The sequence below is a fragment of the Gossypium hirsutum genome, chromosome D04 (genome assembly GCF_007990345.1).
Source record: "Gossypium hirsutum isolate 1008001.06 chromosome D04, Gossypium_hirsutum_v2.1, whole genome shotgun sequence".
Taxonomy (NCBI): domain Eukaryota; kingdom Viridiplantae; phylum Streptophyta; class Magnoliopsida; order Malvales; family Malvaceae; genus Gossypium; species Gossypium hirsutum.
The window spans coordinates 37,315,624-37,340,487 of record NC_053440.1 but is presented as its reverse complement, the minus strand read 5'-3'; the positions used below and the strand labels follow the sequence as shown (position 1 = coordinate 37,340,487).

The window sequence follows — 24,864 nt, the reverse complement described above, 5'->3', positions numbered from 1 at the left end:
GATAACTCAAGCTCCATCTATTTCTTTCATAAGTGGCTCCAAACTTAATAAAACAACCTTCTAAGCCTTCTCATCAATTGACTTTATAAAGGCTCTCATACATGTCTTCCAATAGGCATAATTTAATCCATCGAACATAGGGAGATATGAAACTGAAGAACCTTCCATTACAAGCAAATATTGGTACTAGTAAACACAACTAGCTACGTTAAGTGGGAGGCTCTAATAATTGAAAGAACAAAAATGATAATTGCAAGTAAATTAAGTATGTACCAACTAGTTTTGGCATTAGTGAAGAACAAGGTAGAAAAGTAATGAACACACAATATGGTAGCGCCATTCGCTTTCCCTACGCTTGCAGGGCCTTGCCCAGAAAGATAATCTTCTATCTTAGTAACTCATACAACAAGTCACTACAACCTCTAATAATTACTAGATTAAAATCCTAACGTTTGCACCTAAGAGCTAAATCACTCTCCTCTAAGGTTTCCCCCTTGGAAACTTAGGATAAAAAACCAAGTAGCACACTTGATTTTACGCTCAATACACTCTACAGAAATATTCCTCAATGAACAAAACTAAGTGTTTTCTAATTAGTACATCACATATACAAGTCTTTTCAATTTATAAGGAATTGATACTTGCTAACATATTATATCAATTACAATCAATCTTCCCAATAAAATTGTAGGGTAACCAACTCTTAGAATATTTTCATTAAGTCTAGGATAAGTCTTTAATCTTCAGGGTATACTTCCAAGTTTAGCCAATCCGAACCAATCACTTCAAAGTAAGGAAATTGGTTTCCTTGATATGATCCAAACCAATCTTCAGGATATGTTGCTATAAATTATTTTGATATCATAGATGGACTTGCATACGTCCATAAAGTCAGTAAAGATCAAAGCCCAATGATTTTGTTACCAGAATTTGACAAAACAAAATATTACAAGTTTTTTAGGTGAGCAATGTCAGACGCCAGTAAACATTACTCATTGGCACTACTCAAAAACTACCTTAACATAGTCTATCATAGAAAATCTATCCATATTTAAGTTGCAGTTCCTTTTTAGGCGTGACATTCATGAATCTATCAACTACTATAAGAACCATGAAATTTATTATTAATAAAAACATGCCTAGCATGAGCTCTATTTTTAGGAGGAGGTTCAATGATTAAGATGTTACTCTGCATGTTTCAACAAATAAGTTCCACAATAACAAAAATTTAATGGAAATAATAATAAACGAAGAATAAGTTAAAATGATCTCACCGAATTTTTCAAAGTTGCGTCCTCGATCTCTTGTTGAATCTTCTCTTTTCTCTTGAACTCGAAAGAAGATTAAAACAAGACTAAAGTGATATAAGTTGAGTATAATAACTATATATATACAAACTTAGGGTGGGTTTAGATGGGCCGTGCGTTTACCTGTGATTAGTATAAAAATAATAGTGGCGGTGAGATTAGATACTGTAGCAATACTGTAACGTGAGACAAAAAATAAGCTAAACGCACCGCACCACACCGCACCCAAATACCCATCCAAACCATTCCTTAAAGGCTAGGTCTAAGTTTAATTAACATATAATAATCATTAAAAATTTAAAAATATCCTTTAACCCTAATTTCTAGCTGCCCAAATGGCTTTAGGTATGTCAAAATAACAAAAACAGGAAAATATATGTTTAGGGCAGACCACTGTAGAGCTTGGCCGAAAGCCGTGGCACACAGACAGCTTGTCAATCAAGGGCGTCGTGTCACTTAGCTAAATCTCGCGCCGTTACATCCTTTCCCAGTGCTATTGCTTTTTAAGCTCTAGCCACTCATTTCAGCCTCGAAATATCCTTGAGTGCTTGTTTTACTCGAAATTCTTAGGACCATGTGAAGATAATATTTTTACACATATAAAATAAAAACAATTATCTATAAAAATAACTTTGTCGTTTAGTGATTTATTTGTTTACATTTAAAAATGTCTGCCTCCTGGTGTCAGAATAGTTCCTCTTCCTCTCTTTGAAGTCTTAAAGTATTGCTATCTGCCGAAGCCATAAGAGAGAGAAAGAGAGAAGTTCCTGCAAAAGCTTTTTCCAAACTTTCTCTTTTTAACACATCAACAAAACAGACCCCAAAACCCAAATAAAAATCTCTCTGTCAAAATAGCCCCCCCCCCAACCAACGAACCAAAACCCCGAAAGTACATTTCTCTTTCCATGGACTTGCATCTGAAGCAATGTAGAAACCTGCATGAGTCAGACCATCAACAACCACCACCTTCTGCAAATATACCAAAACTTCACTTTCATCATCATCATCACCAACACCCATCTCCTCTTCCTTTGCTTGTACCTCATCACCACTGCAAATCCAGCAGCAACAACCTGCCACCACTTCCTCATTCATCCTCCACGTTTCCTAGCAGTGAGATTTTCTTCCTTTTTCTTTGCACCTTTTTTTGTTTTCTTGGCAGGATTCTCAGAAAAGTTTTCGACTCCTAAGTTTGGGAAGTTTCTGGCTATCTTGCTTACTTGATTTTTGCCTTCTAAGTTACCTTTTTACTTCTCTCTTTAGGGATGGGAAGTTTCTTCAGCTTGTCTCAATGGCAGGAACTGGAGTTACAAGCTTTGATCTTTAGATACATGTTAGCAGGCGCAGCTGTTCCTCCCCAACTCCTTCAATCAATCGAGAATTCTACTATTCTTCACTCTCCTTCATATTTCCTCCACCACCCTATTCGACACGTCTCCCATTACCAGCCACCTTGTGAGTGATTATATTTATGAAATGTGTGTCCTTGCTCTTATATTTTTATGAAATGCGTACTTTAGCACTCTCTCATCAAATTTATAAAGAAAATAAGTACATGGTAAAAGAGATTGATGCATAAATGATTTTATAGTATTATATATATATATCTACACGGTCTACCTAAGTGAACTTAATGAATCTGTCCAAATAGTATGTACTTGAAAGATATGACGAGTATGAGGATGTCGGATCAGTGTTGCAATCAGGGTATTGGGGAAGAGCAGCAATGGATCCAGAGCCAGGCCGGTGCCGGAGGACTGACGGGAAGAAGTGGAGATGCTCGAGAGACGTGGTGGCTGGCCAGAAGTATTGCGAGCGCCACGTGCACCGTGGCCGCAACCGTTCAAGAAAGCCTGTGGAAATGCTAAAATCTAGTGGCGCCTGCACCACCATCATCAACAACAGTACTCTTGTTGGTGCTGCTGATGGTGTTGTTGATGTTGGATGTGGTGGCCTTAAACCCACTTCTCTGATTCCCAATTCACCCTTAGAATTGGCTGGTGATAGAGCCAACAGTTTACTCCTTTCAGGGCATTCCCCTCCCGTTGATCTTCTTCGCCTTAATTATAGGTAACTTCTTTTAAGTATCTCCTTAATCACCTTAATTACAAGGTATTTTTAATTAGATTTAAATTTTTTTAGGAGAAAAAAACCTGAAAATTAGGAGGAAAATTTTAATTTGTCAAAAAAAATAAAAATTACATAAAATCATAGTTGATACAATCTCTTCACATTTTTAAAGTTTGCTAATATTTGCTATCTATTTTGTAGAATTGTTTTAAAGTAGCGATGATGATTACTCCTTGGTAGGACCCTAATCAATATCTGACCAGTGGATGTATCTCAAAATCTGGGCAGGGGGTTTAGATTCTGTACAAGCTGACCCCAACCATTTCTTTAGTCTTTGTAACGTGCTTTCTTTATGCTCCGGTACAATATATTTTCTTTATTTTGCTTATTTTTGTTTGCCCTACAATGTTCGTGTTTCTTTTATGTCTGGCAGTTCCTCAGATTCCAAAAATGTTCATAAGGGCCTTTTCGAAGCCCAAAATTATGGTCAAATGTTGAGACAGTTTTTTGATGATAGGCCTAGATCCTTACAACAACCTGACAACCCTGCTGAAAGCCCGATGAGTTCTGCAACTTGCCTCTCCATTTCAATGCCAGGAAATTCTTCATCAGATGTGTCGTTGAAGCTGTCAACTGGCAAGGGAGACCAATTGAATTGGGCTGCTGGGTGGGCCTCAAACCAGGTGGCTTCGATGGGAGGGCCCCTTGCCGAGGCTTTAAGATCATCCATGTCCAATTCACAACCTTAAAGGCTCTGCATCTCAAACTAGCATTGTTACCACTTGAATCTTTTTAGACACTTCAGGACTTAAAAGTAAATTGCTTGAACTCTGTTTTTTACTTTTATTGAACCAAACTGACTACAATAATGGTTCCTTGAAAATTAAGTTTGCGAGAAAAATAAGCACATAAGTTGTTTCAAGACATGCTAAACAGGACTCTGAGCGTAATTCAGATAACAAACCGATAAACATTTGCAAGTGACCAACTGAAATTTGACTAATTATCAGATGGATAATCAACTGTACTGCACGTGAAAGGAAAAGCCCTTTTGAGTGGCGATCATTTCATCTCCTGGATACCGAAGCTCCAAGGTCATGGACTTCTACATTTTGTGTAATTTGTAGGCCCTAAAACAGCAGGCTGAGTTAGGGTAGCTCCTCAATAAGAGATTCTGTAATAGAAAAAGTTTAGCGGTCCGAAGGTTCTGATTCTTCCACAGGTGTCGATGCCTTCACAGCTTTGGCTTCTTCAACAGTTTTTAACGTTTTCAGTAAGTTGTAAATTGCCAGTTGCTTTTGGTTCATCTTCAACTAGCGCATAAACCACCGCTGTTCTATTTGGTGCATACACCAATAAGGAACGAGGGCGGTTATCATACCATCCTTCCTGGAAAAGCCACCATTAGGTTTTTCTAAGTTGGAGAACCCTTGGGTGAATTGAAGACAATGGTATGTAGGAAGAGTATGCAGAATTAAGCAATCAATGTTCTTCAGCGAATTTACTTACAGTGCTGAAAAACTCAACGTCATGGTTAAGCCTGTTGAACCCTCCAAATAATAGATCATCTGAATCCAATACAATCTGGAAGAGCAACAAAAAAAAAAGAGTTAAATTATGATTTAATGAAGAACAGGGTAAACATTTTTCTGTCACTATATTCCAAGAGTCAATAACAAGATGTAAGATAAATCATTAATAGATATGAATAATCAGGATGGATTAGATGAGAAAACAAAAGGCTATAAACCACAAAATCCTATACCTTGTACTTTCCTGGCTTTGAGCAACCGACCCGGTAACCGCCATAGCTTTCATGCCAGTGAAAGTTGAACACAAAAACCAGGTTGCCTCTTTCAAATACAATTACTCTTTCACCTTCATCCTTTCGTGATATATATTGGTGCTCAGAAGTCATGAACTGAATAAACAACAGAACATCAATTTTATATTTTAAACAGGTAAAGCTTTTTGGCTACCCAGACAGCACCGTTCGGGCAAATCACTTTGCATGAAACAGGTGTTAATTGTAGAAGACCATGAAAAGAAACTTAATAGTAAATCACAGGTCTAACATTGTATTCCAAGAAGTATGAAATAACGGTAATAGAATAATCCAAAAAAAAATTCTGAAATCTCAATTGTTTCCTTTTGTCTTTATGTAGAAGACAGTATCTAATAGAATCAGAGCCATGCCCACACAGGCATATATAATGGCAAACTTTGGAAGGTTTATATATCAATGACCATGAAACAGTTTTAAATTGAAATCATTTAACGATATTTTTTTTTCAAAAAGCTTTAAGGAATGACTCGACTTTAAGAAGAATATTAACTTAACCAAAAAAAAAAATCTATTTGTGAGTAAAGAATATAATCAACATTTCTGAATATCGTTTCCTCTCTTCTATAATCTCCACTCATTTTCAATTTTATCATTCCTTTATTTTAAAATTTCACATGTAATTTTTGTGTCATTAATCACTAGTACAGAACAATTATTAAATAAGAAAAAAATGTATCGTTCCACTATCTCATAATTCATCAGAAAGTATAAAACAAAAAACCAGTAAGCATCATCATACTTACGCCATACTTAGCTTCAACATGCTGCATTGCCTGATCAAATTGTTGCATCCCCTTATACCTCAGATAATCTGCATCCCCCTATGTGCATATAACCAAATTTTTAATTGTTGATTGTAAAACACATACATATAATGTTGCCAGTAGACCTGTTCATGGGCCGGGTTACCCGCTCAGGCCCGGCCGGTTTTAAAGTTTATGATACTTTATATTATGTTATTTTTATATAGTATGTAATTTAGAACACATTAAAAAATAAAACTATACTAATATATAATACTAATCTAATGTAAACATTAAAATAAAGTTATGACTATATAAAAAATTTCAATAAATTAAAAATGTATAAATTTATTAAATATTAAAATAATATAATATAAATATTTTTTTTAAAATTAAAAAATAAAATGGGCGGGCCTAATGGGCTTGGGTTAGTCATTTACAAATATGGGCAAATTTAGACAATTTTAAGCCCATATTTCAGGCCGGGCTGGGCTTAGGCAAGCATAAAGTATGTTAATGTCATGCCTGGCCCATTAACAACTCTAGCTGCAAGTTGCCAGATAAAAGTAAAATCATGTTTACCTTCAAACTTTTAATGAATTGTAGCACAAGCAAAAAGTGAATTCAAGAGAAAACTTACAAGATCGAATCTACGCCGACATTTATCATAACTGAAATTATTCCCAGGGATTACTTTGCCACTAGGAAGATGTTGCTCTCCCCTTGGAAAATCAATCCACTCTGAGGAAAAGAATAGCTAAGAAATTATATTACAGCATTGAAATTAAAGAATAATAGATGTCAGGAAGAGTTGCAACCAGTTGATCTTACCAGGATGTCCAAATTCATTTCCCATGAAATTCAAATATCCTTCTCCACCTAGTCCCATGGTAATAAGCCTAATCATTTTATGTAATGCTATTCCACGATCTATAATTGGAGAACTTGGTCTATCCAGAGACATAAAATCATACATATCCTGCAAAAAGGAATTGAAACTAAAAAAATTATAATGCTGAATCAGACTGATAATATACATTTTCTCTATTTAATGAAAAGCATAACTTTTTACAGTTGTATTTAACTTTGCAAGGAAGCAATATAATTGCAAAATTTTAATAGCTAGAGAAAGAAAAGATGATCAAGTAAAAGCATTTCTTTTAGCCCGTTAGCTTTCTAAGTGCATAATACTCATCAGCATGAATACAAGTAGAACATATTTAACCTTATCCATCAGCCAGAATGCTATTGTTTTATCACCAACTAGAGCTTGGTCATGACTTTCAGCATAAACAACACACTTTTCCAACCACCTCCTGTTGACGAGTGTGTAAACAATGTCACCCATTTTCCAGTCTTCATCCCTCTTCCTATATGAAAAAACAAGGCAAAAAAAGTACACATTAGTTTAAAACAAAATACATTTAACAAGATCGTGCATCTGAAGTCATAACATGGTAAAAAGTTTTGAGTTGGAAAGTTAAGCACTTGAGAAGCTCAATCCATTTATCAGCAACAGCCATGTGCAATCGGTAATCAAATCCCACACCACCATCTTGCACAGGAAGGCAAAATGTAGGCATTCCACTCACCTGTATAATATATAATTGAATAATTACCAAAAGGAAAACAACGACTACTGACATTGTCCAGAGAATTTCCGATCTTTGTAACATTCCTCTTAGTGTTATTATTTTACTGGTTTTTGTCATTATGCAATTGTTTTATTTATGACAGATGACAATTTAAGAAGGTGGAAATCTACTTTCAACTTTTGTTTCTTATCCAACCATCTTGCCTGAATGTTCACAGAACTTTCAGAATGTTATTCTGCAAATAATATATGAAAGTATGCAGCAAAATCACTCCACTAATCTATTTATTTATATAAAAGGGTCACTCCAAAATAGCATTTCGTTAACTAAATGTTCTGTACAAAACAATGCTAATGTCTCTTACATTTTCTTTTGCTAGTAGCCCTTTAGGTATTCTTCGCACAAAGGATGAAATTTGTGAAACAGCAAGAATATTTTAAGGTTTCTAGAGATTCTTGTTACTTCCCTCCTTTTGTTTTTGGCATCTTTAGTTGCTATGTTTCCATAACTCTTGGTCTAAAATAAAATTTAGTTTAATTTGCAACAGGTGTTTTAAGAATTCTTCATTTCATTCTACAATGGTCAAATTCACTTAATTACTAGCAGGGTAAACCTACTTATTCATATAGTGGCATACAAGCACAATTGAACAATGAAGAGAGGTGATAATGCAGAAGAGAATTAGTAAAACATGCACTATACGCAAAAGTTTGGTAGGCTATTTGTACCCTTAACATCCACATGCATGCAAAATGTTTTGGACAGAAAATGTTGCTTTAGAAGAGACAAGAGGACTTAAAATGACTAGTTCAGGAATAGACAAATGATTACAAGTCGAAGGATACTCAACATGACTCAAAAGGAGTTATAGAACATACATCTTCACCAATGGTGACAGCCTCAGGATAGAGTCCATGAATCATGTCATTAACCAGCATCAGATAAACAACAGCATCTACATCAGTTGCATATCCAAAGTACTCATTGTAATTTCCAGTAAATGCTACCTACAGAAAGTTCAGGAAAGCAAATGTTAAGATGGGATAATACATTGTAAAGATGCAGTGCCACTGACATCCTTCAGTCCTCCATAATATCAAACCATGAATGAAGAAAGCCATGTGAGAAAAGGAAAAGCAAGATTTAGTTAACAAACATAGAGAAATAAGGAAAAGCAAGATTTAGTTAACAAACATAGAGAAATGTTGCTTCATCATTAGAAAGAATGGTGAATGAGCAAATATCCTCCCATGTTTTAAAATGTCACTTTATCCTCCTTGACTATTAAGGATGTTAAAAAATTGGTGAGAATCCATACCTTAATTCTGGGTCGACATTGCTTATTTTTTAGCGAAGTTTTATTTCATTTATAGGTTATACTCTTCTTTTTCACTTTAATTTTAATTTATCTTATCAATTAAGAATTAAAAACTCAATCTAAATACCTAAAATTTTCTCATAATAAAAGAAATAAAAAAACGTTTTGGAGTGAAAAACAAAAAAAAAAATTAACTATGAACATTTTCTATTCTATGAAAACCCAAAACCCATACCCTTCACAGATTTGAAAAAGAAATTGAAAATATAATTTCTTCTAGGATTGAAACAGAAAAATAAGGATATCAGAAAAGAGCTTAGATCCATTCGTATGGCATAACTGTGTTGCATCTAGAGGTGCTCATGGGCCGGATCGGGCTGGGTTCAAGCAAAGCCTAAGTATGATATTAACATACTTTATGCTTGTCCAAGCCCGCCCTGTCTAAATATGGACCTAAAATTTTACCTAAACCCGCACATATTTGTAAAAGACTAACCCAAGTCCATTTTAGGCCTGTCCATATTATTTTTTATTTTTATTTTTTTTTAAATTATATTATATTATTTTAATATTTAATAATTTTAGACATTTTTTATATATCTTAACATTATTTTAATGTTTACATTAAGAGTATTATAGGTTTATTTTTTTAATGAGTTCTAAATTACATAATATATAAAAAAAATAAAGTATTATTAACTTAAAACTGGGTCAGGCCGGACTCAAGCCTTGAATGTTAAAGCCCAAGCCTGGCCCATATTTTAAACTGGCTTATTTTTTTGCCCAAAACCTCCCAAATTTCAAGCGGGTCTTCAGGCCTGGGCGGGTAGCCCGGCCCATGAACAGGTCTAGTTGCATCATGGTTCAAAACCCACTCATATAATCCAAAGTCTTACTCTCCTTAAGGCAATGCAAGGCCATGCTTATATTTGGGTAACATAGCCCTGGGTATGATTAAACTGACATATTAACTAATAATGTAAACAGTCAAAGGGGAAAGTAACATTCTAAAACAAGATGGCAGCTTTGTGACCATCATATTATATATTGGGTTTTGCGTATTTCACCCTTGCAGGAACCAAAAATTACATCAGTTCCACTTCTCTATATGACATAAAATTTTGACAATTAATATCTGGACATGCCAAGTAATTTATTTTATGACACCAAGCAAAAATAGAATTATCCAAACTCACTAGGGTAATACCTGCAACCCATGATGGGTGTACATCATTGAAGTCACGCCATCAAATCTGAACCCATCAAACTTGTATTCTTCCAGCCACCATCTTGCATTTGAAAGTAGAAACCTTAGTACCTAAAGCAACATGTAAAAAATTAGATACAATAGGATGGAAGGAACCCAAATTCCTTCAACAATGTATGACAAACTATTATACAAGAGAACTTTCAACAGAAGTACATACTTCCCAGCTTCCATAATTAAAAAGGCGAGAATCCCACATCCAGTGATGACCCTTTGACCCCGAATGGAAGTAATGAGCATCAGTTCCATCAAACATGTTCAACCCATCCAAAACATTATTAGATGCATGGCTGTATTCATAAAAGATCAGTCAGATAAAAAGATGGACGAAAATTTTTTATTTGTAACTTAAGTAAAATTTTATTAGTAACTTAATTAATGACTCTAAAGATAAAACTTTCTCTGTAAAACAATATGCTAAGGTACCATTCGTCATTTGGTTACTGTTTTTGCCGCCAGTTTTTTGCTTCCACAAGCAAAAAGTACATTTGGATAGGAAAGAAAATAAAATAATTAAAAGTATTTATATATATCATTTATTTTAGAACAAAATAATTTGATTTTTCTTTTAATAGAACAGTTATACTAGACATTTCGTTACATTTTAGTCATATATTTTCAAACAATTATGACTTTGCTTTCTCCCTTCCCACTTTCCAGCAGCCTTTTAAAAAATCAAAAGCTCAAAAAGAAGACACAAGGTTGAACCTTGGAGACAAAATTGTTGGGAGGGACAATCGCGAATCCTGAACACAGACCATAAAATGGACATGGAGAATACCAAAATACAAGAAACAAAAAGCAAAAATACATGGAGAATACCATTTGTCATTTGGTTACTGTTTTTGCTGCCAGTTTTTTGCTTCCACAAGCAAAAAGTACATTTGGATAGGAAAGGAAATAAAATAATTAAAAGTATTTATATATATCATTTATTTTAGAATAAAATAATTTGATTTTCTTTTAATAGAACAGTTATACTAGAAATTTCGTTACATTTTAGTCATATATTTTCAATCAATTATGACTTTGCTTTCTCCCTTCCCACTTTCCAGCAGCCTTTTAAAAATCAAAAGCTCAAAAAGAAGACACAAGGTTGAACCTTGGAGACAAAATTGTTGGGAGGGACAATCGCGAATCCTGAACACAGACCATAAAATGGAAATGGAGAATACCAAAATACAAGAAACAAAAAGCATATTTGCGGAAATCTGGGATTCTTTTCCAAGAATCTCGGGATTTGATAGGCTAAATTGAAGACAGACTAAATTACAGGAGATTGTGTATGGGTAATTGATTCTTTAGAGGAGATTTTCTTCCTTACTGTAGCTTATTTTTTGTGTATAAGGTTGGTTTTTCAGGCTGTAAAATTTAGAATATAGAGAAAACTTCTATTTTTTCATCCTAATTCCTCTTTAGAATTCTACATGAATTCTTCATAATCTTCTGAAAATTTCTACATGGTACCAGCGCCATTTGGCTTTCTTTGGTTCAGACTTCATCCATGTTATGCCTCTATTATTCAATCTAAAGCAGTAGCCTGATTCAAACCCTCATGGCCTCAGAATCAGGCCATATCAGGAAGCATGTCCGTTCAGGAAGTTTTGAGCAGTGGCAGATCAGAGGACTCTGTTATGCTCATCACTTGCCGCATATCAGAATGATTACCTCACTAGTGCTGCCATTCCCCCAAGACAGGATGATCCATGTTTCAGAATTTGGAAATCAGAAAATAATATGGTTTTCTCATGCTAGGGACAATAACATCAACAATGCCTAAAAAAGTTCAGCTCTTGCTACCCAGGGAACCAATTCAGTCTATGCTGCAAAGCAAAAGAAAAACAGGTCTTGGTGTGATCATTGCCGCAAACCAAGACATACTTGAGACACATGCTGGAAAATTCATGGTAAGCTGACAGACTGGAAGCTAAATAGGGACAAAGAACCCCATGGTTTTGCAGCTGCTTCAAAGAATAAGGATAAATCTGACAGTTAAACTACCTTGGTCAACATGTAGTAGGTTGAATGGCTACAATAAATGTTTGGCTTAAACTCAAACTCTACCACAATTGTCTCTACTAGATCCACTGCCCAAAATGGTAATTTTTTCGCTGATCACCATGTTAATGCAGATGACACAGCAGGCCGGATTATCAATTCTGGATCTCAGACCACATGACAAATGATGCATCTTTATTACAAGATTGCAGTCCATGCCACAATAATTATGAAGTCAACATTGCCGATAGGTCACTTTCCTAGTATATCTGACACATTAATACTTCAATCTATCCTTTTGCTTCCAAAGTTAACATGCAACTTGCTGTGTTAAATAGTAAACTTACTAGAGATTCAAAGTGACTTCCAAAGTTTTCGTCTTCTCATTCCATGTTTCAGATTTGGATTCTTGGGAAGACAATTGGCAATGCTAAAAAAAGTTGGTATTTACCAAATTAAGGCCAAGGATCCTCAGAAGGCTCAAACTCATCATGTTGACTCCTGCATGATCAATGTTTCAGGTTCATCATTTTCTCATTCCAATAAAGATGGTACAATAATGCTATGGCACTTTTGTCCAGGACACCCAAATTTCATGTACTTGCTCAAGTTGGTTCCATCATTATTCATCAATAAAAATCCAAAATCCTTCCAATATGAGGTTTTCATTTGTAAAAACATTGTTGTCTTGTAACACCTATCTGCTTCAAGAATACAAACCATCTCAACCTTTATCAATCATCCATGGTGATATTTGGGGACCTTTAAATTTGATCAATAAAACGTCATCACAGACCTTTAAATTTGGTACCCCGTGTCAAGTCCTATGTGAGTCTGTTCAACAAAACAGTCATGACAGATATTTCACCAAGAATCTTTGGATGTTTAGCCTATCTCCATGTCCCCCTCTCATCAATGAAGTAAATTTGATTTGAAGTCCATCAAATGTATATTTCTAGGGTACTCACCTCATGAGAAGCGTTATAACTATTACACTTGACTAATTGACAGCTGACAGTTTATAATTGACAGTTTGTATAACTTATTTCTAAGGACTAATTAGATTCAATCAGCTTGTGTTTAGGAATTTTAGTCATTACTAATTTCCTTTTATTTTCCTACTTTGCATATATAAATAGCTATGTAACCTACTCATTGAAACACAAATACAAAGAAATCTTCTCCTATTCTTCATTTTTGCTGCCCCCTCTGGTTTTAACATGGCATCAAAGCCAAATTTCCAGATTTAGGAAGAAATTTTTCAATTTTTTTGAAATCTCTCAAAACCCTAGAACTAAAAATTTGGTACTTACCCCTTTAGGTCCATTTTCTCTTTTCACTGCCCACACTAGAGAGGTCAGAACCCCATTGCCAACAAAACCCTTGATTCCGGTGGCCAACAGACCTTCGCATAAGTCCCATGCACCTCCATCAGATTCTAGTTGCTTCCTCATGACCAACGCATGTAGCTCACCCTGCCAGAGTTTCTTCTCTCCCACCGCCATCGATCTTGGGCAGTATTTCCAGCCTAGCCCTCTGTTTTGACTCCATTTGGTGCTGGTCAGATTTTTTTTATTTTTTGGCCTATTGTTGGGTAACTATATTGGCTACTGTTAGCCTTTTGGGGATAAAATACTTGTTGCTAAATTGAAGGGATTTGATAGACAAAATTATAGATTGTGTATAGCTGATTGATTCTTTAGGAGAGATTTTCTTTCTTATTATATAGCTTAATTTTATTCAGGCTGTAAATATAGAGAACTTTTATTTCTTCATACTAATTCGTCTTAGAATTCTACATGAATTCTTCATAGCTTAAAGCTTCTATTTGCATAAAGCCTACGGGAGAGAAGCATAAAGCCTATTCACTTTTTGTCGAAAAAATATGGGACAAAAACCATTTGGATAAGAATTTACAACTAAGGAGCATATTTCTATAAAATATATCTCCCAAAAACCTAATTTGTTTACCTGTGCACAATATCCATAAGAACAAGTAGACCCAACTCATGAGCCCTGTCTATCAAAGACTTAAGATCATCCGGGGTTCCAAAGCGGCTGCTTGGTGCAAAGAAATTTGTCACATGATACCTGCAACATTAAATGAATATTGGTAAAGTAGAAGAGTTTAGTTTCCATAATGGAAACTAAATTGTAAAGACATTTTATTTTTACGTCACAACATAGCAGAGTTTAGTATAAGTTAACAAAACATAAACAGCAAGAAATAGATTTAAGCTAATATTATGATTGAGATAATACCCAAAGCTTGCGTAATATGAGTGCTCTTGAATAGCCATGATCTGAACTGCATTATATCCAAGTCTTTTAATGCGGGGAAGCACATTATCTCTAAAGTTGGCATAGGTGTTAATTAATGGCTCCTGCATCTCAAAGTTGATAATATTAAGAAAACTAGGAAATGGAATAACCATACCATAAGGTAGCATGGAAAATAAAGGCTGGAGATGTTTATGATAAAAATGTTCTTTGAACAACATTATGCAATAAAATTCAGCTACTTAAAAAATGAGTAAAATTTACACAATGATCGGTAAGGGACCAAAAACCACAAAGCATGTTAGACTTATATTATATGCACATACCACCACCACCGCATTTTGAGGCAACATATAAGACTAAGTTTGATTAATGCAGAATCAATGTCAACTACCAAGAAAAGAAAGAGCAGACTAAAGAAAGGCTAAAGATTAGTTGACAGAATCTTCTTTCTTAAAAGCAAACATCTTAAAACGCACTACACTGTTATTTATGGCTTTCTTTGTAACAACAAAGGTTTTGCCTAGTGGTTGTTACGCCTCACTAAATAGGGTTGAGGTCTAAGGTTTGGATCCCCTCTCCCTTCATAGACTTCTTCACATGCATGTATGCCACAGAGGCATACTGGCTTTCAGCATCTACAGGTAATTCATTAACAGAAAATCTAAAGTAATTTGGAATGAATAAAATTTTCTATAGGTTTTTTTTATTTTTAGATGACTTAAACATAGTTTATGCATGTCTAGAAATTTTATTTCACTAAATTAAATTCTTTAAAGGTAATACATATCAGTAACATGTATCTTTTTATAGTCTAGGAATGACTTAATAAAATACAAGGTGAGATATAACTTAATAAAGTTATTCAAACTGCAAAAACCAAGTTCTTTTTACCTACAAAATACTTCCAATTAATGCCTATATTTATGTAATTTAAAGGAAATCCATAAGTTCAATATACAACTGATAAAATCTCTTCAAAACTAAATTAACATTTTACCGTATTTGCAATACGACGATTTTCTTTGTAAATGTTCTTTACCTGAGGATTCTTTACCTCAGGAACAGTTATGCAACTTAGCTTTCTAAAGTTATGCCTACACAGAATATGATCCGTGACAACAAATTCAATTTTATTAGTCATAAATAATTAAACTGAATTTACTTATCCCAAAAAATAAAGAAGAATAACATGTGAATACCAGGGATGCCATAAAAATCTTGAATAAAGAGATTGAGATATTGAGAAGGATAGAAAATTTGTGTATATTAAGGTTTTGAAAAAGGGTTTTGTAATAAAAATGATGCTAAATTTTTTTTTTTTAAATTCTCTTGGACATTGTTCTCTATGCAATGCAATTTTGAAGTGGTATTTGCAAAAGATTGCATTTAGTATCTTTTTTTCCCCTACAGTAGAACAAAATCATAAAACTGTCCAAGCATTTGGTTCAATGATAAATGTGTTCCTTTACTCAAATAGTTGGGTTATTTTCCTTCTTCATAATCAAATTATATAAAAGGTTAAACTCATAGTTAGTGCACTGAACTACACGAATTCAATTTTTAAAGAGAAAAGAAAAACACAAAACACATTCATATTAAAAACATGTTGTGGAGAAATCTGAAGATACTTCTAGAACAAAAATAATTAAAAAATCTACCTAAACACAAATTAGGCCTGAAACTAAAATTCCCAGAGAGAAAACTAATGAGTACCAAGAAAAAGACAAAAGGAATGGTCACACTGATACAATAACAGTTTGTGAGTGCTAAAACAGTAACTTGAGTTCGGTTTTAGCATATTTAGTAACATGTAGCAAAAATGAAAAGAATGGAATGGTTGTCTTCTACATTTAAGAATATTAATTGTCTGTAAGCTGCATACAACTTAGCTTATTAAGACGCAAGAACCTCCAAAAGCCCTTAAAACTATATATTTGTAATACCATGTCACAGGACCTTGTGGACCCAGATAGACACCTTAGTTAATAACCATCATACGGACAAGAAGATGAAAAATAGTTCCAGATTTTGGTTTAATTGCAAATCCAGGCTTCTTAATAGGTTTCAGAAATGGGTGAAGAATCCTAATGAAATGCAATTAATCCAACTTTCATTTTGTTGATTTCTAACTGCTAAGTGAGATATTTCAATACACAAAGCAGTTAACAGAGATCCAAGTGACTAGTTATTTGGCATTAGCAATATCATTTACAGAAGTAATACTCAATATTTAATGCAATCCAAATGGAAGACAGTCTAATTTCCTTTAATCAAAGAACAAGGGAAGTAGGCCACATACACCTACAAGGGTTTTGGAAAGCTTAATCCATCCTTTTCTCTTTAGGAGAGGTCACTCTGTCATCGAGATTCAGACTCATTTTAAAATTAAAAGGTTTCTTGAGACAGCTATACAGTTTGATGCACTTCCCAGTGCATGTTTTTAAATATAATACCAAGATGATTTTTCAGTATAAAAAACTCCTGCTTTTCTTTTCATTCTCAAAGTCTTGGAGGAACATGTCATATAAAATATAGGAAGAAACAGTACAAAAAATATGGCATGATAGCAATTAACAACAAATTAGAACCGTTAAGCAATGTGACAGAAGACTGGAATCAATTCATGCAAGGCAAAAGAGAGATGCATACCATGCTACTCATTCCAACATGTGATTCATAAATTCTAAGTGATTTTGGTCTTTTTGGATGGGGGTGTTTGAATACGTACTTTTCCTGTCACAATATAAATTCCGTTAATCACACAAGAGAGTAACAAAAATTTGAGATTAGATACATATAACTGCCTGAATCTGGCAGTGATTAAACATGCACATGCAATAACATAACTTAAAAACTGATTTCACATACGAAAGTGAACAAACCAAAATCGGTTAGTTATAAACTTTTTTAAGGGAGTTGATTCTTAACACCAACACTACGTTCATAAAAAACAACCTCCTTGCATAATTATTCAAATAAGTATAAGAAATTATTTCTCTTTAAACTCGTTTTTTCATGCATGCTGGTGCATCTTCACACTCATGCATTCATTTTAGAAGTATTACAAACATTAGTTAGTACTTCTGATTTTACCCAGGCTCCAATTATTTCAGCAGCTCATAGTTTGAAAAGAATTAAGTCATTTAATATTTCCAAGCAAACCACACTAAATATACCTCTTCTGGTGGATCATAGTATATTCCACTGTATGGGATTTCACCAGGTGCTTGAACAGAGAACTTGATCCAAGCAGGAATAGAATCCTTAACCCCAGATCGAGTTTCCATGCGGATCTACAATCATATGGTCAAAAAGTTAAAATGCACAAATGGAAAAGGAACTTTAATAAATGGTAATTGACATTATCATAACAGCTAACCAGAACAGGGTCAAAAAATCTCTTCTGTTCTTTTTTCTTTCTGTTTTTTAAGGCTGGAGTTGGTTGGATCTCAGCTACCTTAAATAATTTTGTTTGACTTCGAGCACCCATTAAATACATTAATGCCAACAGATACAAAGCTTTACACAGACAGATTATAAAGGTATTTTGCTCCATTCCATTTTTTTCTGAAGAAGTTTCAAAAGATTTTAAATTTGCATAAATGATCTTAGAAGCAAGTTCTACAACAGGAAGAGCTTAAACAATATAACTTATAATCTCAATTAGTGAAAAGAGTAACATATATATTTTAAGATTCTTTAATATCTTAATATGATATCAAAGCCCAGGTTTTTCCTGATCCTCCTACCCCCCATGTGAAGTTTTACTAGCCCTTGAGAGGTTGTACATATCTATGACCCTGTGGGGCTACATGTAAGGGGGAGTGTTAAGTGGTATTATCTCTCATCTGTTAAGTCTTGGTTTTACTGTTTGTCTTGTTTTCAAATCAGGCCCTTCCACTTATAGCCAATTGGTTTTAGGTTGGATGCTTAACACAAGTCATGTACACTTGGTGTTACTTTTAAAATGTTCAACTCATGTCCACCAAACTCAGCAACTAGCCTTCTCAGTTCTCACACCTGTTATTTTTCTCATTACATTACAAATTATTCCCACAATTACTATTCTTTATTTCAATAACAACAGAAGAAAATTATCTCACTTTTTCAAACTTTTAGTAGCACACTTTTGTGTACTGAACTCTAGTTAAATTAATTATTGTAAACGTTGTAGTACAACCCAAGGTTCAAATTTTTATACTGAGAGCTTTTATTCAATAGATATTTCTGCCAATTAGATGAGCAACAGGATCAGTTCCTGGTTCACAGCTCATGACCAAAAGGTTAAATAAATTATTTATTCACAAGGAAGAGTTGCAAAATTTTATAGTTCCATTTTGCTCTGAGTTCACAAAAAGGGGGAAAAGATTTTTTTATTTTTTTTAAATAGCATTTGAATGTACACACAACAACATTCATGAGCCAAATTTATATTTATTTACTGATAACTTACCTTCACTCTAGAACCATGGGGAATTGCTGGTGAACCATCAGCAGTATTAGGCAAAAAGATCTCCCAGACACCAAACTCATTCTGTTAAATTATAATTGATGATTATAGAATTAAGCAATAGATGGAAAATAAAAGACGGAATATTTATAAAAGCAACACATCACTACCAATTTAATTTAACATGGCTTTCTAAGAACTTAGCACATAGTCATGTTCCCTTTTGTGCTTGGGGGACTTGGGGCTGCATGGCATTAAGTTTTAAATACATGAATCTGCATGGCAAGGTGACACCTCATTATAAAAACTTTGATAGTGTTTATCTTCTTAACTTTTCCATTGGGAGCTTGGAAGCATACCAACTGCACCAGACTATGCACCTAATCTTTGGTCCATTGAGATGCTTATTTGTGCTCAAATACATACAAAAAGATCCATGTTTACATTAGCGTTAAGCCAAGTTTTTGAAAACCAAGCTTAAATCTCTTTAAACTTCTTTCAGCACATGCATTGAGAGAAGATATAAGCATCAACTTATGAACAGCCAACAATGCAAATATTCAGTTCCCAAAAGCATTAATCTTAAAAGCAGACTAATCAGAGACCGTAAGAAAAGCAGCAGAGCAGTAGCTCAATAAAAGCAACACAAATGATGTGGAGTTCAGCAACAGATATAACATAGCAAGAAGACCGCCTCAAAAATATAGTGCTGAGTTGCTGATATTTTGAGATGTCAGCATAACCAGCTAAATCTTATGGCTGCATAATTTAAGACATGCATAGAGGAGAAAGTTCACATAGCAATAAAAGAAAATGCTTTTAGTAAATATAGGACTTCAATCAAGCTGAACCCTAACAACAAGAAGCTTGAGCTCAACATCAACTTGATCAAGTTTCATTTTTAAAGCTTGAGCTCAATTAGAGATAAAATTCGAATCATTGGAGCTCGCACAGTCAGGTTCATTTACCTAGTCAAAAATTAATTTGATTCCTATGCTCGACTTCAAACTCAATATTATGCTAGAGCTTGAGTTTAAACTTGAAAATATTTTCTTCTTCAGCAATTAAAAAAAATCAAATAGATATTTAAGAAAGCTAGATCAGGCTCATCTGTTACTCGAGTAGGGCATTAAGATGCTCGAACTTGACTTGCTCGATTACTTGAGCAACTCAAGATCAACTCCACAATGACCAAGCTGAATTTTAATTTTTTCTGAGCCGAATTTAAATAGCTTGCAAGCACAGGTATCCCATTTACACCAGCTAGGTACAACTAATAAAACATTATTCTGCTAGTATGTACTGCACTTCACTTCATTCAAGTAATCCTCCATCTACAGCAGAACATTTCTTACAGACATAGGTAATATAAATTCAATTAATAAGTAATGCACAGGTGTAGCAATTGTTCTTGCAGAAGAAAGCATAACATACCTGGCTCATTGTGTCTGCACTAGGGTTCCAATTGTTAAAATCTCCAATCAGTGCTGCTGACTGAAGCATAAAATGCAGTAGAACAATCACAACATTGAAGTAAAACAGAATTCTAAAAGTTAATAAGATTTTTTATTGGATAGAAGATAAGACGACTAATTGTTAAAGTCTCAAAGTGTTGTAATGATGCATAACAAACCTTAGCTCCTGGGGCCCACTCCCTGTAAGTTATCCCTGTCTCACTGAAAGCCGGATGAGATTATATTAGAAGAGCAACATCAAGTTATCATAAAACAACTTCTAAGACATAAAACATGGAGTCAGCATTTTTCTAAAAATTGAAGCTAACAAGATAGCTATTACCCATGTAATACAAAAAATTGTCAAGGAAACATGGAGAAAACATTCAGAACTTCATAAACAAATAAAACATATAAAAGTGACACATTGAGGAAAGGACTAAACCTAAGGGCTGTAATAAAATTCTTCAATTTTAACTTGCACCAAAGAAACAAATACTTGCTCCATACTTTGAGCATCAAGGAACTTGATTTCTTTCTTAGATTAATCGGCCTGAATTTTAAACATAAAAAAGTAAAAGATGAGGAAGATCATGGACACTTTTCCAACACAAAAAAGTTACAAGAATATTCCAACACTAATTCATTTAATGAAAATTGTTTGTTTGAATAAATCAAAATAAATTGCACTTATCATAAAAAGCAATGACATGAAACCATGAGGGCTACAACCAATATGCCACACTAGGTATTGGAAGGAAAGTAACCTGCGCGTGAAACCAAGCTTCTCATACCCACGAGAAAACACTTCCAAGCCACCTTCATACTTGTCAATTTCCTTGCGTATTTTTTTATATTGTGCATACCTATAATGGATAAAATATACAAAGTAATCAAATCTTGACAAAGTTATTAATTGTATTCCGGATATGAAACAGTGCAGAAAAATGAGGTATAGCACAGATTAAATAAGAAAAGAGGAAAAAACAGATATTACAAGCTAATATAATACCGGAGAGCTGTGCAGTGAAAACAAAACATATTACTGACAGTAAAAACTAAAGCTGGCAAGTCAAATCACACCTAAAACAAGCAACCTAATCAGATACATCTTTTTTACATTTTCAGAATATTTTCCAATAAGGAACTGTAACTCCCCCCACTGCAGTTCAAGGGGACATATAATCATAAGACCGTAACCAGCAATATCCACTTGTGTTTGAACACAAGTACAATGATAAGATCAATAAGTAGCTTATTGCTTTAACAATTTAAGCCAGTCAAGAATAGTAACATAATTCAAAAATCAATTATATTTGATTCCGTTACAGATTCTAGCAAACGAGAAAGAAAGCAGAGCGACTTGCTTGCTTGTTCAATCAGATCAAATCTAGTTAAAAAACAAAATAATAGAAATAGACAACCCCCAAAAAGCCCTAAAATAATAAAGCAAACGCAAAAATGTAATGAATTCTGAGTGCTTTTCCAAGTATTGCTTCTCAAAAGTCAAAGCATAGAATAAATATTAACAGCTAATAGGAGACATGAAAATACAGATTTATTCACTGAGTTCCTATCCAAATACCAGCAAGGACCTCCAAGTACCACGTGCAAGTCTGCTGTAGTGAAGATAGGCAATCACAGTACACAGGCAACTATAACCAATACGGCAAAAAAAATCCAAGAAACTAAAGAACTAAAACCTACAGCTTCCTTCTAAAGCCCGGAGAAGAGTAAACACTTGAATTCAAATTATCAGATGAGACGCATACGAGTAAATAAAAGAAGATTATATTACCGGTAATCGATATGGTTACGGAAACCCAACAATAGTGAATCTATTTCATATATTTTCTGCCCTTCACCAGGAGGGGGAATGGACCTTGATTTTGCTTCACTTTTCTCTGTACTTGCTTTCCTGTGTAAAGGGACAGATGGCTCCTCAGCATGAGCTTCTTCATCATTATTTGCAAACACAGACGGAAAAGATTCTTGTTCTTCAACTGCAATCATTTTATCATCTTCCATTCCTTCACTATCTACATTATGAATTGCCTATAGTAGAATCATAAAGAGACAAGGACTTTTACTCTTTGCATTTGATTTAGTTACCTAAAATGTAGAACTTCAAAGATAAAAGTAAAACCAAGAACATGCCATTCCTCAACCTTAGTCCTCAGCGGCTCAACTTTTATGTCCGTTTACTATAATTTTTCTTCCAAAACAGTAATTGTTCAGAATCAGAGTCACAAGTTTTCAAAAAAAAAAAACAGAGAGGTTAAAAACTGTTTTAGAGAACCAACAAGCTTGAATGACTTCATCAAAGATATAAAAACCAAGAATATACCGTTCCCAAACTTATCCTTATATGTTGTTTATTATAATTTTACTTCCAAAAGATTTGGAGTTCAGACATAGAACCACACGAATCAACCGGCTTGAATGGCATAAACACCATCCCAGAATTTCATTTTCCAAATTTACTCCCAAGTATAAACTCATGAAAATTCAACTGCACTCAATCTAAAAGAAAACAGTAATATTTCTGTAAATTCAAAATACAGTACGCATTATTCTCAGAAAATTGCAAACCTGAGGATCATCTGAAATAGTGCTAGGACTTTCCAGTTGATCTGTCATGGGTGAAGAAGCATCACCCTGACCACCGGGATCAAGCACTTTCTTGGATGCAGCAACGGTTAAGGATGAGAAGGCTGAATAAGAAGAAGACTTTTCTATAAAGATCCTCCCTACAAGCAAGCATCAAATCAATTCTCCACATATTGTGTAGCCAATGTCTATAAAAGCAGTCACCATCCATAGAGAACTCTTTTTCCAGTACTAAAATTATACTAACAAATTCAGATCCGTCTTCATTACAGAAGAAGAGAAATCAGAATCAACAGCCATAACGGGAAACTCAGAAAATAAAGGATATGATCCAACCATGACTTTTGACAATAGGCTGATGATGCAACAAATTATACGCCTATAACACTTTTAACGGTTATGATTTTATTTTCTGCTTAAGGTTCCCTAACTGCGAAATTAAAGTATCGTCCTTTTTTACAGTTCCTTCCATATGCAATTATTACTTTTTCAATTCATAAACCAGAAACTTCGTTGCAATTTTTTTTATTGCAACAAGTTCAGCGGTAACATTTTGAACATGCTGATCAGTTGTTCAACAATCCATGTTTCTTCCAATATTAACAAATCACCTGTTGGCGATCGCGATAGCCATAGCGTGCATCAAAGAATATTTAAATATTCATACTTTAAATATAAATTTCATTAAAGGACACAATATTTGAATTCTTTTCGTTTCTTCGTTTGGATCATCTACAACTCGGAACTCCTTTTCGCCATTGTTTCCAACTTTTTTTTTTTAAATAAATCAAGCATTATAGTTTTGAGTAATAAAACTTGCTAAAGCTAACCGATTGCTGTTCCATAATCTTTTTTTTTTTTTGTTAATAGGAAAATGAAAACAAGATTAGATCAGTTATAGAAAAATAGAAGAAGTTATTAAAGTTGGAGCTGAACAAAACAAAATATATAGAGAAAATAGAGAAGAGAAGGGAAGTTAAATACGAGAAAAGTGATGCTTCTTCAACAAAAGCGACAAACTGCAACTCCAAGAAGCGCCATTGAAGCTTGACGCACCGAACCTGTAGACTGGAGACACACGAGGAAACCGTAAACCAGATACACAAAAAAGCATTATTTCTTCACGGTTTCTTTTTTTTACTTTTTCTGATTCGGAAGCTAGAAAAGGAGCGGAAAAGTGTTTTTTTTCTTTAAAAATAAAATACAGATCCGTGGGAGAGAGAGAATGAAGAGCAAATATCGGCAATGAGTTACACTGAGAAAAGCGTGAAATATGAATGAAAAATCTAAAATCAAAATTGAGGAAATTAAATTAAATGAATGGGGAGTGCTACGTGTGCCGTGGAGAATTGCATGGGAATGGGTGATTTGGACTGTGGGACCTACCTATTATTCCTTATTATTTATCATCTAACTCATTAGATGTTTTCATGAGATTGGAACCGTTAACCGTTGCCTTAGTCAAGTGGGCTCTGCTTAATAAGCAATAGACAGGAACAACGGCTGGTGAAACCACTGCCATCACTTCCATTACTTTATTGCCAGTTTTCAAAGTGGCATGATGAGGGGCTAAACAAAATCAAGATGGTCGTAATTCCCAAAACCAAAAAAGATGTGTAGAAATTTGGGCCCATAAAGACGTGGGAAGGACGTGTGTGACACACGACTATGTGACAAATCGTGTCTTAGGTTGTGTATACATAAAATGACTTCAAAACTAATCTATTTCAATATCCATATCTTAGGTTCCAAACCATACTATTTCCATTCAATTATACTTATTCAAAACACATCAAAACATGCCAAAATTACGCCAATTCACATTCAACCTAACTGCCTAACTAAAGTACCCCCATTGGTACCACAATTCAAAAATTTAAAATCCAATTCACATAAATCATTTCCTAAATCAAAAAACATGTA

At 34.2% G+C, this 24,864-nt stretch overlaps 2 protein-coding genes across 2 annotated transcripts; one reads left to right on the top strand and one right to left on the bottom strand.

Annotated features, from left to right (window-relative positions):
* The first annotated feature begins 1,964 nt into the window (after positions 1 to 1,964).
* On the top strand, positions 1,965 to 4,223 carry LOC107948453 (growth-regulating factor 3). Its single transcript, XM_041091412.1, has 4 exons — positions 1,965 to 2,420; positions 2,571 to 2,762; positions 3,002 to 3,377; positions 3,628 to 4,223. The coding sequence occupies exons 1-4, from the start codon at positions 2,213 to 2,215 to the stop codon at positions 4,124 to 4,126; spliced, it is 1,275 nt and encodes a 424-aa protein (XP_040947346.1). The 5' UTR covers positions 1,965 to 2,212; the 3' UTR covers positions 4,127 to 4,223.
* On the bottom strand, positions 4,197 to 24,223 carry LOC107948452 (1,4-alpha-glucan-branching enzyme 2-2, chloroplastic/amyloplastic). Its single transcript, XM_016883001.2, has 22 exons — positions 23,926 to 24,223; positions 22,924 to 23,081; positions 22,130 to 22,386; positions 21,099 to 21,197; positions 20,511 to 20,553; positions 20,312 to 20,371; positions 18,881 to 18,961; positions 17,604 to 17,720; positions 17,077 to 17,160; positions 14,407 to 14,528; positions 14,116 to 14,235; positions 10,307 to 10,436; positions 10,087 to 10,197; positions 8,440 to 8,568; positions 7,455 to 7,558; positions 7,192 to 7,336; positions 6,798 to 6,945; positions 6,607 to 6,707; positions 5,967 to 6,044; positions 5,143 to 5,298; positions 4,887 to 4,961; positions 4,197 to 4,766 (listed from the first exon to the last, which is right to left on the bottom strand). Exons 1-22 carry the CDS (start codon positions 24,053 to 24,055, stop codon positions 4,629 to 4,631), a joined length of 2,586 nt encoding a protein of 861 aa, XP_016738490.1. The 5' UTR covers positions 24,056 to 24,223; the 3' UTR covers positions 4,197 to 4,628.
* Positions 24,224 to 24,864: the final 641 nt, after the last annotated feature.